Source organism: Balaenoptera borealis (genome assembly GCF_965194805.1).
Source record: "Balaenoptera borealis genome assembly, chromosome: 16".
Lineage (NCBI taxonomy): Eukaryota > Metazoa > Chordata > Mammalia > Artiodactyla > Balaenopteridae > Balaenoptera > Balaenoptera borealis.
In genome coordinates this window covers 10,458,486-10,470,895 of record NC_138872.1, presented here as the reverse complement: position 1 = coordinate 10,470,895, position 12,410 = coordinate 10,458,486, and the positions used below count along the sequence as shown (strand labels likewise).

At 46.1% G+C, this 12,410-nt stretch overlaps 1 protein-coding gene across 5 annotated transcripts in view; it reads right to left on the bottom strand.

Annotated features, from left to right (window-relative positions):
- The window catches only part of NFATC2 (nuclear factor of activated T cells 2), a 158,763-nt gene that overhangs the window by 114,166 nt on the left and 32,187 nt on the right, over positions 1-12,410 (bottom strand). For 4 of the 5 annotated variants that reach the window (XM_082362708.1, XM_082362707.1, XM_082362706.1 and 1 more), the window contains exons 2-3: positions 10,752-11,763; positions 6,257-6,428 (exon numbers count right to left, since the gene is read on the bottom strand). In XM_082362708.1, the coding sequence (XP_082218834.1) occupies positions 6,257-6,428; positions 10,752-11,763 (1,184 nt within the window). The remainder of the gene's footprint in view (positions 1-6,256; positions 6,429-10,751; positions 11,764-12,410) is intronic. The other variant, XM_082362709.1, reaches the window with a different exon arrangement.

The following is a 12,410-nucleotide window of genomic DNA, read 5'->3' as shown; positions in this document are numbered from 1 at the left end:
AATAAAAACTGTGAAACCTGGCAACTTTGGTTCCCACATGGCATAACCAAGGGGGGCTGAGTACCAGCTGCCTCCTTCAGAGACGGTACATACTGTGCTGTGCCCTACTCCCCACCACTCCCTATTGCTCCCTGCCTGGCCAAGGCAGTCATTTCCTTCCATCGTCTGGCTCCCACGAGCACTCAGTTTGTAATCTTGTTTCTGCACTCACTTCTTTGGTTCTCTCCTTAGTCCACTCCTTCTAGAGAGATGCAGCTTGTTATTGAGGGTATGGGAAATAAATCCTTACAAGTGGATATGCACTAAGCCCTGTAGTGATGGCCTGAGCGTTAGAAAGTCTATGACTCTGCTTCTGAGCTCCAGACTCATATACCCAACTGCCTACTTGCTGTCATTGCTTGGATGCCCCACAAGCCCTTCCTAATTCCCTCACCCCAAACTGAACTCGTAATCTTCCCCTAGGAAAATGACTGCCTCCCCAGGTCTTCCCACGTGGCATATGACACCACCCTCTACCCAGGCACTCCTTCACCCCCCCCACACACCTAAGCCAGCACCAAGTCCCGAAGCTCACACCTTGGAATCCATCCCCTCCCCTCCCAATGCCACCTCCCAGTCCTCACCACCTTGACCTTCCAGCCGGCACTGCCACAGCCTATCAAATTCCCCTCCCTGCTTCTTCCCGTAGAGAAGCCCACTCCTTAGAGGGAAGCCCAAGTGATCCCAAAAACATTAAATCAGAATCATCTTCCTCCCCTGCTCAAAACTCGGCACTCCCTTCCCCTTGCCCTGAAATAAAAAAGTTCCTCATCTTGGCTTATGAGTCCTGCCAACCATCACCCTCCAAGCTAAACTCAAGTGACACTGGCCCTCCTTCGGCTCCTCAGACACACCAAGTTCTTCCCAGCCTCAGGACCTCCGTGTGTGCCGTGCCTTGTGCGTGGAACACGCCCCCGCCACCACCAAAAGAGACAGAGACAGAGAGAGGAAGGGCAACATTCCTGTCTTTGCTGGCTCCATCATCTGCTCCAGGCCCCAGCTGGTAAGTCACCACCTCAGAGGGATCCTCCCTCCCTCTAAAGCAGGTCATCTAAGTAGTACTTTCTTGGCACGGTTTGTATTGTCAAAGCACTTACCACCGCCTCCCGCCCCAAGTTGTGAATCCAACAGATGAACTCCTAATCAGCTGTCACGTCCTACCTTGGAGTCCAGGTGTCATCCCAGATGGCCCTCATCTGGCCTCCCTGACACACCCACATCTCAGCAACGGTCCCACCAACCATCCTGGTCTACTTGGCATATCTGGTGCCCCTTGAGCTACATCAGGGCAGGGACTGTGTCCATCTCACCCATCATTACATTACTGGCGTCTAGCACAGTGCCTGGCACAGAGCAAGCCCTTGACAAAATGTTCACCGAATGAATGAGTCATGAGATCTGAAAAGCATTTAAGGTTTGGAACAAACTTTCTTCCAAGATCAAGTGACATTCAAGAGAGAGGAAAGAAAAAAGAAAGAAAAGCAGCTGAACACGGCATATGCTTAAGATATGAAATTTTACATGTAAAGAAAGAGAATGAAATGGTCATGTACTCATTTTATTTTCATATAAAGAGGAGCATAAAACCACTAGGCATGCAAAAAAAAAAAAAGTGAAGTTTTATAGTGTGGCAAATAAAAAAGAGAAAGGTGAGGACCAATCATCGAGAGGGGGAAAAGTGAGCCATGGTACAGTACAGAAATAGAAACAGATGGAGAGATAAGGAGAGAGACAGAGATCAAGAAAGAAACCAGCAGAAGCATCTAGGCAAGGTACAAAACAGAGCTTCGCTGCTCTTCTGGGAATGAAAGGGCAACCCTCCAGATTTCGAAAGGGGTTTTCGCACCTACTTAAAGGTTAAGAGCCCTTGTCTTCTTAAAGTCCCCTCTTCTCTTCATTTTTCAAAGAAGTTTTTAAAAAACTGACTTCCTATGTTAAAAATCAGGGGTTAGCACATCTCGTTTTGAAGAGAACCCAATCTATTCAAATGATTTTTTTTTTTAAGACTTCACTTTGTGTCTTTTTTTTTTTTAAACATCTTTATTAAAGTATAATTACTTTACAATGGTGTGTTAGTTTCTGCTTTATAACAAAGTGAATCAGCTATACATATACATATATCTCCATATCTCCTCCCTCTTGCGTCTCCCTCCCACCCTCCCTATCCCACCCCTCTAGGTGGTCACAAAGCACCGAGCTGATCTCCCTGTGCTATGCGGCTGCTTCCCACTAGCTATCTGTTTTACATCTGGTAGCGTATATATGTCCATGCCACTTTGTGTCTTTTGAGGATATGGCTACAGATTTTTAAGTCATACGTTGAGTTTTCAAAGTTACGAACAAGAAGAGGGGCGGATCCTGGGGAGCTGTTGGAAGGAGGGGCGTGAACATCAAGCATAGCGTAGTGGGCATCCTCGGAACTGCAGGTCCAGCCCATTCCCGTCTCTGGAACTTTCCATGGCCCCAGCCCCTGATGAATGGGTGAGCAGAGCCTTGCACTACACACGGTCTGACCTCTCCGGCCAAGCTAACTGGACCGGGGGTGGCACCCTTCCCTCCCCACCCCAGGGCCAATTAGAATCTCCCTGAGGGTCAGGACTTGGGCTCCAACGAGCTGGTGAGGGGCTAGAACACGGACAGCATAGAAAATCGAAAGGCAGGAGGGCCTGGTGGGCATTTCTCCACCAGGACTTCCCTGCCTGGTGAGAATGAGGCGGCAGGGAAAGCTGTTCTGCAGAGCGATGTGGAAGACGAGGAAAGCTGTGTAACAGGCAAAGCCAGACACCTGAATCCAAATCCTGAGTCCACCATTCAAGAGCTATGATCTTGAACAAGTTCCTGGACATCTCCTTGACCGAACTGTAACTGCTTCTTAGGGCTTTTTTGAGGATTAAATAAGTTAACACAGACGGCACTTGGAATAGGGTCTGACATGCGGTCAATGCTCACTAAGTGTTAACTATTATTAGCATCATCTTGCTGAACTGTAAGTTCATGACGGTGAGGGTTTCTGGCTGGTTCGTTCATACCACATCCCAGAATCTAGAACCATGCCTGGTACATAGCAGTGCTCAACAAATGTTTGTTGGATAATCAGAGAACAAAGATACCACATAGCTCTGAAAGGATAGACACCATGGACAGAGCCTCCTAAAGCTTCTCCTTGTTTCTTTCCTGCTTTTCCCATCTCAGGGTAAAAGCCAAACTCTCCCCCATGGCTACTCGGGCCCTGCCCGCTCGGGCCCCCTCCTCTCTCCCTCTGGCCCTTCATAGTCTGGTTCCACCGGCTTCCTCAAGGTCCACTGACACAGTTTGCTTCCTTTGGCCTCTAAGCATTTGCACATACTGTTCCCTCTATGCACCATCCTCCGCCCCCGTCTCTTCTTCAAGGAAATGTTACCAGGGAACTCTTCCCCCCTCTACACTGGCTCCTCCATGAGAGCCTCATGCACGTTTCCTTCCTGCCACTTGCCACAATTTGTAATTTTATCATTTGCATGATTATTTTATTATTTTTTTTTAATTAATTAATTAATTTATTTTTGGCTGTGTTGGGTCTTCGTTTCTGTGCGAGGGCTTTCCCTAGTTGCGGCAAGCAGGGGCCACTCTTCATCGCGGTGCGTGGGCCTCTCACTATCGCGGCTTCTCTTGTTGTGGAGCACAGGCTCCAGACGCGCAGGCTCAGTAGTTGTGGCTCACGGGCCTAGTTGCTCCGCGGCATGTGGGATCTTCCCAGACCAGGGCTTGAACCCGTGTCCCCTGCATTGGCAGGCAGAGTCTCAACCACTGCACCACCAGGGAAGCCCTTGCATGATTATTTAGTCAATAGCTTTATACCCCCTAGATCATGAGCTCCATAGAGAAGCTAACCACCACTTCTCTTTCAGTCTTCATTGTATCTCGGCATCAAGCACAGTACATGGCAAAAGGTAGGTGGTCAACAAATACTTGCAGAACGAATCCACTTGTTGAATGGATTGACTGAGCAAAGAAATAAATCTTGGACTCATGACCATGAGTCCAGGTTCTTCTTGAGCTGAATCTCCTGACCTGATGATATGTTACCCCAGTAGCCTCCCCATATAATCCCCTTTTTCTAATCTGCTTTGAATGAGTTTCTCTCTCTGTTACAACCAAAGGCTTTGACTCCAGCACACACTAACACCACCTCCAGGCCAAGAGGTTCCCATCCTAGAGCAGATAAGCCTTGATCGATCGATAATGATATGAAGACTTTCTTTTCCAAAAATCAGTTTTCAAGCATGACAGAGTAAATAGTACCAGGCCAGCCCTACCAACATAAACAACTATAAAATAGGACAAAAGTTGATAAGTCAGTTGCTTTCAGGCAATAGACAGCAGGCAGCGTAAGACTGTGGTCCATGAGAGAAAGGAAACATAGGAGGTGAGCCCATGTTCACTGCAGCTCTCTGCCTGGGGACAGTTTCCCTCCCACATGCAGGGAGTGGAGTTCAAGCAGAACACAGTGGTCCTGCTCAGTTGGGGAGACAGAGTTCAGTTCAGAGTCCCAGGCTGTAGAAGCAGCTAGGATCTGTGGGTAAAGCATCAGAGAGGGGGAAGGTGCTAGGGGAGCTCCCCAAGTCCTTGGCCAAGGGCTGGGCTGTGTAAGCACAGGGAAAGAATGTGCAGAGTTTATCAGAGAGAGGCAGCTATAGGGTAAAAAGGGAAACAGAGAGACTAGAGGTTGAGCAGGGCTGGAGTACTGGAATTCCAGCCCACCAGAGAGGAGTGACCTCCCCACGAAGCATCCAAAAAGACTAGGCCTTAAGAGTAAGGTCATGCCTTAGAGTAAGGGCTACTTTAGACCTGCCCTAACATGGTCTAAAACCTAGCCTCAACTAGATCCACAAAAGAAGGAATTTGATGGCTAACCCCATGAACCTGAAGGGCATGGGGAACACCCTGGGCTTTCCACAGGTCTACCTTAACAAAGGGTAAAATCAAGCCTATAAAAGTTCAATGTGATCAGCCAGTAACTGAACTACCTTTAGAGGAAGATAACAAAATCAAGAGTCTCTACAATGTCCAGTACACGTCATCATCACAATGTCAGTATACAGTCAACAATTACTAGACATGCAAAGAAATAGTAAAATGTGACTTGTGGTAAATGAAAAGAAGCAACGAATGCAAACAAAATCCCCAAAAGGCTGTGATGTTAGATTTAGAAAAAGCAACTGCCAGGATTTATAAGTTCTTAATATTATCATTAAAGTCCTTAACCAGGTATATACACTCAAAGCTACCTGTGAAGATTTTAGGGTTAGAGGTTTGTATGTTTGTTTTTTGTCTGAATTGTACTTGTGTCATGTAGTTTCAGTGGATGCTCAAGAATCTGCATTTTTAACAACTACTCTAAAGGGTTTTGATGCACCATCAGATTCTTATCATAGAATACTTTTACTTTAAGGCAAATTTAAAAGAGTTAAACTAATTTAAATGTATTAAAGGGCTGGTTAATTGAGTTGGTTGGTGGGCACCAGTCAGCAATTCCTGGTTAACCAGACTATACAATCAAGAATATTTCAACTCAATATTTTGGAGAAAAAAAACAGTTCTCCACTTATTTTGAAAAAAAAATCTGAGGTTAAATCAAAAGCCACAGACATAAAAGATAATGCTTAAGGAAAAACCAGGAGGAAATGCTCAGAGTAAAATGTAAAGTGAAAAAAAATCAAAGTACAAACTACTATAACATCAAGTATAAAAATGTACAGTGATAGACATTGCCATGTTTATGAATAGAAAAAAAGGCAACAGGAAATATATCAAAATGCTAATAATAGTTATTTTAGGTATTTGACTCTGCGTAGTTTTAACTTTTCCCCAGTTTTCAATATATTGATTTTCCTCAATGGACTCTCATCTGAAATTTAAACACAAAATGATGGCTTCAGAAACCTTCAATACAGAAACCTCTGCAAAACTCTAGTGGTCTCTCAATCAGAAAGAGAAGGAAGAAGAAGCTTGAGCATGAATATCATTTCTATCCTTATCCAGCTCAGTAAAACTTTTGTCTATGGCTTCTGAGTAGCTGGATTAGCTTCTGATACTCAGTCTCAAATTTCCCATCCCTCAGAGGAATAAGAGGCTAAGACACATACCTCAACCTAATAAGCACCAAGCAGTAGCTCAGCAGAAGTAAATCACCCAGTGATAAATGAGGACGCAAAAGGAAGAGAACTCAAGGCCATACCTGAACCACAGGGTGGCCGCCGGTCGGAGCTTTGACAGCCCCTCGGCTGCCTTCTGTCTCGTAGTGAGCTCGGTGATGTGGCTTGGGCTGCACCTCGATCCTCAGCTCATAGGAGCCTGACTGGTGGGAGAGTGGCCACTCAAGTGGAGGGAGGGATGCAGTCACTGGGATGCTGAAGGAGGAAACAGAATCAGTCATGTGTACAATAAATCATATCCCGTCAATCTGTACAATAAACATAAATGGTCCCTTTTCTGAAAATCATGTCCAATGGGCATATGATAAAATGTTGGCTGTTGGGAGGCACACATTTCTCAGACATGATAGGTAGGGCTCTTCACAAGGTAGAGATCTTTTTCATTCTCTTTCTTTGTTTTCTCTTCCATCTTGATGAAGACAGAATGACTGACATCTCAGTTTATGAAGCTAAGTTCATAATATGATTGTTCTAGCATGTTCTGAACCACTGTAGCTTATTTTCCTCTGGAAATTTTGAAGAATATCACCTCTCACCTCTAAAGAACATCCCTTAGCCAGGATGTTTTCCTTTTCCAAAGGAGTAAGTGTGGGAGAAGGAACACTGAAATAGAAATCAGGGGCCCCACTGTGTCACTAACTTGCCATGTGACGTTAGGTATGCAACTTCATCTTTCTTATCCTCAGTATCCTGTAACCACAAATGGACTAGATGACATCTGAGAGTTTTTCTAGCTCTTATTTCTATGTCTGATGTCTCAAATAAAAGTAAATTTAGGGAGAGGCCATTCCCAGTCACAATCATTACTTCTTGGGTCAAGCGTAGAACATCTAACCACAGAGAGGTGTCTGGTTTTGGTATGGATGAGCCAAACCACTCAGACTTCCTACAATTAAATGAGGAGTAAAGGTCAAGAGCATGACTGGAGTTACACACCCAAGTTCAAGTCCCAGCTCCACCTCTACCTACCTGTGTGACTTAGAGCAAATGCCTCTATCTCCCTAGGCCTTAGTCGCCTTCAACTGTGAAATGGGGATACTGAGATCATATAAAGACCTTAAGCACAATAACTGCTCAATAAATATTAGCTATAATTATTTTTTCATGTAATATAGTGTATATTTCAAATAAATAGTTACTTCCTGCAGACGATCTGACTACAGTATTAATGGTATTGGATATGTATGCTTTGGCATCTGAATTTGTAAAATCTTTGAGGGCATTACGTTAAGTTTCATTTTATTATACAGTCTCAACCCTACCCAGCACACACATCAGGTACTTGATATGAGGTTAGAATTAGGTCATTGAAGAGGTGAATGAAGTCTTGACAATCTATCTAGACCATTCACTCAGAGCCCAAGAGAACCTAAAGACATTTTCCCAAGATCACAGAGCAAGACACAGCCAAGGCTCCAACTTAAGTCTCTTGACTCCCGGTCCAGTGCTCCTTCCACATCTCTACACTGTCTCTTATCTTATTAATTTATTTAAAATAGGCCCAAGAAAATACCTCATTGATGGAATGAGTCTAGAGCAATGCCTGAGATTTGCTAGGTCGTCAGTGAATATTCAGTGGGTGGGCGGACGAATGAATGGAAGGATAAATGGATGAATGAACAAGCAGTTTTATTTCAAAGAACACCCGTATGTTCAAAGTAGCTTTGAAGTTGCAAATGCATGGATTTGTGTCACTATGTCCTGATTTTTCACATGCAGGAGAAAACATTAATCTAATCAGGACAGTCTTTCCTGCTAAGCCCAAAACTGCTAGAAGCTAACATTATCAACTGGACTTAATTAAACATTTGCAGGGAGGCCAATTCTATCCCTTCTCTCTTACAGCAATTCCAAGGGGAGAGTGGAGGGGGGCAGAAGCCCCACAAACTCCATCAGTGCCAGAGCCGAACTTGAACATACAATCCAACTTACAATTCCATCCTCACTATGCAAGCATATCTCCAGCCCTTCTTTATAACCACATTGCCTCCTGAAGCCCCTTTAACTCTGAAGTCTCAGGTGTCTAAAGTGCCTTTATTTCTACCTTAGTTACAGTTCCAAGATGCCTTCAAGCTTCTGTCTACATCCAAGGTGCCATATATGTTAAATACTCTTATTCTCATGTATGCAAGTTAAAATTTTCTAAAGTTAGCAAAATAAGGTTCATTAAAAAATCACTCCACCCCTGTACGAATCAAAACATTTGGTGAGTAGAAGATTCAATGGAATATCCCTAAGTATCAACTTCTAATTTTGTTTGGTTCTGGAATAGGTGTTTGACAACCGAAATATAATCTTAAGACTCAGACCATTGGAGCCAGTCTGACATCCTGCATTTGAATTCCAGCCCCCTGCTGAGTTATCCACACTCCCTGAGAGAAATATCATCGTGAGACTTCTTTGAATGCTCTATCTTCTCAATCGAATAGAAAATTCTTGCAAATATCTCACTGGCTGGCACAGATTGGCACTTGCTAGGGACTAAAGGATTCTAACTCATCAGAACCTCTCAGATCAAGCCACATAATGGAGAGGGAAGGATTTTATATACAGTAAAGTCTCAGATAAATGCCTCACAATCGTATTTTATATTAATGTTCCTCCTCATTCCCAAATAAGTCATGTTTTGGAGACTGATCAAGGAGTTGACCAGAAATAACAAGGAGTCAGGAATCTCGAATTCTGATTTCCAACTTGGTCATGAACTAGCTGGGTGCTGATGGGCGTATCACTTCACCTCTCTGAGCCCCAGTTTCTCAACCTGCACCAGGCGTTGATCTTGATCAGCATTCCTAAGGTGGCTCCAGGAAACTTTAGTCTCAGAACTCTGTGGTCAGATGGCCTTTGAAATCACCGCACATTCTGTCCACAGCAGGGAGCGGTCCCTACACAAAGGTGTCTATTAAACTCTATTAAACCCAGAAACTCCTTTCCTTAAGGGACTGACTGACCTATGATGGCACTAGTGTTCTCAGAACCTGCTTTGGAGGAAACATCAGACCAGAAGCTCCATTCAGTCCATTTCGGTCGGGATTGGGGGCAGGTGGGCGTGGGGAAGCCAGGCCCAGTGGGCACGGCCCTAGGCTACTCTCAACCCCCCATCAATCAAAACAGCTCTACATTACCTATTTTGGCATTCAACATTTTATTTGAAAAGAAGAGGCTTCCATTTGCTAAAAGCAAATAACACTTTGAAAACGATTGGGATAATGGGAATAGCATAAAGCTTAGATTCTTCACCTAATAAAGCAGATAAATTAATCTCTGCTCCTAATCTGTGTACCTCATTTTCCTTATTATCAAAATGAAGATAAATATATAACCAAACCAGGTTTATGTGAGAATAACATGAAATAATCCAGAGAGAGTACTCAGAAGTGTGCCTGGCACACAGCTAGCATCCTGAAATGTTGGTGATTATTATTGTCACTATCATCACTCTAACAGCTATTGGGGACTCAATCTCCTAGCACACGGCTCATCAGTGAGGAAGCAACAAAGTGCTTCCTCTATAAGGATAAGATTCTCCGATAACAATAACAGCTGTCTCTTTCATGAGCTCTTAGCTATGTAGGTCCTATGCTAAGAGTTTGATATATATTATCTCACCTAATCCTTAAAAAAACAAACAAACAAAAAAACCATGCGGTAGGTACTATTATTATCCTCATCTCACAGGAAATGAACCAAGGCCCAGAAAGGTGCTCAATGAGAATGAAGGTCCTGATTGATTAGCAATGTCTGCCCTGGGCACGGCATCCAAAAGGTGCTCAATGAGAAAGAGGGCCCTGCATGATTAGTGATGTCTGTTATGGGCACAGCAGGATGGCAGCAGCAGACATGCCCATGATCACACAGCCAGTGAGTGGCAGAGCCAGGACTCAGATCCATCCCTGGAGACCCCAAGCCTACATGCTGCTATTCATGCATCTCTTCAGCTTGCCAAGATTTTAAGCTCCTTGAGGATTACGGCTCCCACATTTTTTGAAGGCCTCCATATCACTGACTGCAATACTGAGGCACATAGCAGATGCCAACAAACATCAATTCCTCTTATAATAAGATAGCAAATTCCACGTGTTCAGGTTTGCTTTGAGCTTACTAGAACGTCAGCTCCACGAAGGCAGAATTTTTTTTCCCATTTTGTTCACACTGTCTCCCCAACACCTGTAACAGTGCCTGGCACATAGTAGGTGTTTGATAAATACTTGTTAAATAAGCGAATGCATGAATGAGCTCAGTGTCATATGAGCAATCACATGCTTCTGATGACTGCATCCTCCTAACAACCACCCAGTAAGTCAGGAACACACCCATTTTACAGATGGGAAAACTGCAGCTCAGAGTTTTGTTTTGTTTTCCCAGAGAATTTAACTTCCTTTTCAAGGTCTGGCAGCCAGTAAATGGAGAGCCAGGATTTAAGACCAGTCTAGCTAACTCTGAATCCCATGCTCATAACCAGAAAACCTTCTCTTAAAACTGGACCATGGAATAAATCGTTTTCAAAGCCTGACTCACCTGCAGATGGGAATGGCGGGCACCAGCTGCTTGGGCCAAGTTGGTGGCACCAGCAAGATGGACTCGGGGGCTGAGTTCCTCCTCTCCTCCTGCTCGCAGGGCCCCAGGAACTCCACGGCCGGGTAGATGTGGCGGGGCAGGCCAGCCTTGGACGGGGCGGTGGACACCGGCGACGGGTCGGGGCTGGTCTTCCACATCTTGGTGGGGATCCCACAGGGCGAGTCGGCAGCGAGGCTGTTCAGGGCATCCATGAGGACGGCAGAGCCAGCCGCGGGGGGGTACCCGGCAGGGGCGCCGTCGTCCCGGGGCTGCGGCGAGGGGCTCCGCGAGCGCTGGGGTGAGGCTCCGGGCAGCGGGGCAACCAAGGCCCCAGCGCACGAATGCCTCCGCTTGGTACCAGGCGACGAGGAGCGGGAGGCCGGACGGGGCACGGGCGAGTGGCGGCCCAGGCAGCTGTCCTCAGCGAGGCCGGTTCGAGGTGACATTATTGGCGAGGTTCTGGGGGAATAATGAGCAGGGATGTTTTGAAACTGGGGACACAGGTCGTCGGGCCCGCCGTTATTGGGCGAGACGCAGGGCGAGGTGTAGGGGGAGAAGGTGTCGGAAATGAAGCTGGCAGAGGAGCCGCTGCTAGCGGGGCTCAAGCAAAGCGGCTCGCGGTAGCCCTCGAAGCCGGGCACGGGCAGCGTGAACCTCGGGCTGGCGCCCACCCCCGGCAGGGGCGGCTGCTCCACCAGGAGGCCAGTGTCTCTCACGCGGAAGGGCCCCCCTGCCTGCATCAGTTCGTGGGATGGAGTGATCTCGATCCGAGGGCTCAGGCCCGAGGCCCCCGCTGGCTTGGCAGGGCACAGAAAGTTCTGGGGCCCTACCCTATCCGGCTCTCCCAACCGGCGGGGGGGCTCGCCAGAGAGACTGGCTAGGGGGCTGTATGGCTTGAGGCCATAGTCCAGGACATCATCGGGGTATGCGAGTCCGGAGGGTGGGCTGGCGACCTTATGTGCATTCGGTTCTTCTGGAAAGAGAAGGGGGGAGGGAGGGGTCTTTTTAAGCCTCTAAAACACAACTCCGGATGCAGAGCAATCACAGATTGGGTTTTGTCTCCTGTTATTTTTTATTTTTAATCCCCACCACACCAAACCCCAGAGCTAGAAACTCCTTCCCTCACAGAAGGAAAGTGAGGCCACTTCATCCCAGATTCCTTGAACAGAGAGATCAAAGCGGAAGGATTTTAGTGCAGGTGCACAAGCACAGCTGGTCCAAGCCGTGCAGCAGCAGCCAGAGACCTGGATGGCTGGCTGGGCTAACAGCTTCCAAACTTTTGTTTCAGTGCAACCCTTAAAAGAAATGTGATTTTATTTCACAATTCAGTTCACACCATCATATTCACTGGCAACTGAAACAAAAGCTTCCCAAAACAATACTTACCCTGCTACGTATGATGCACTCTTATCTATCCTCCTGTCTGGGGTTATTTTGTTTAAATTCTGGTCATAACTCATTAAACAGATTTCCTGTCCCACCAGTGGGTCATGACCCACAGTTTGAAAAACACTGACCTAGGCCCATCTGCTCTTTCTACCTGTATGATACAGCTACAAGATGCAGGGGGAGGCCGCAGAAGCTCCGGAGACCATGAAGCTCTGGGTTCAAATCCCAAAT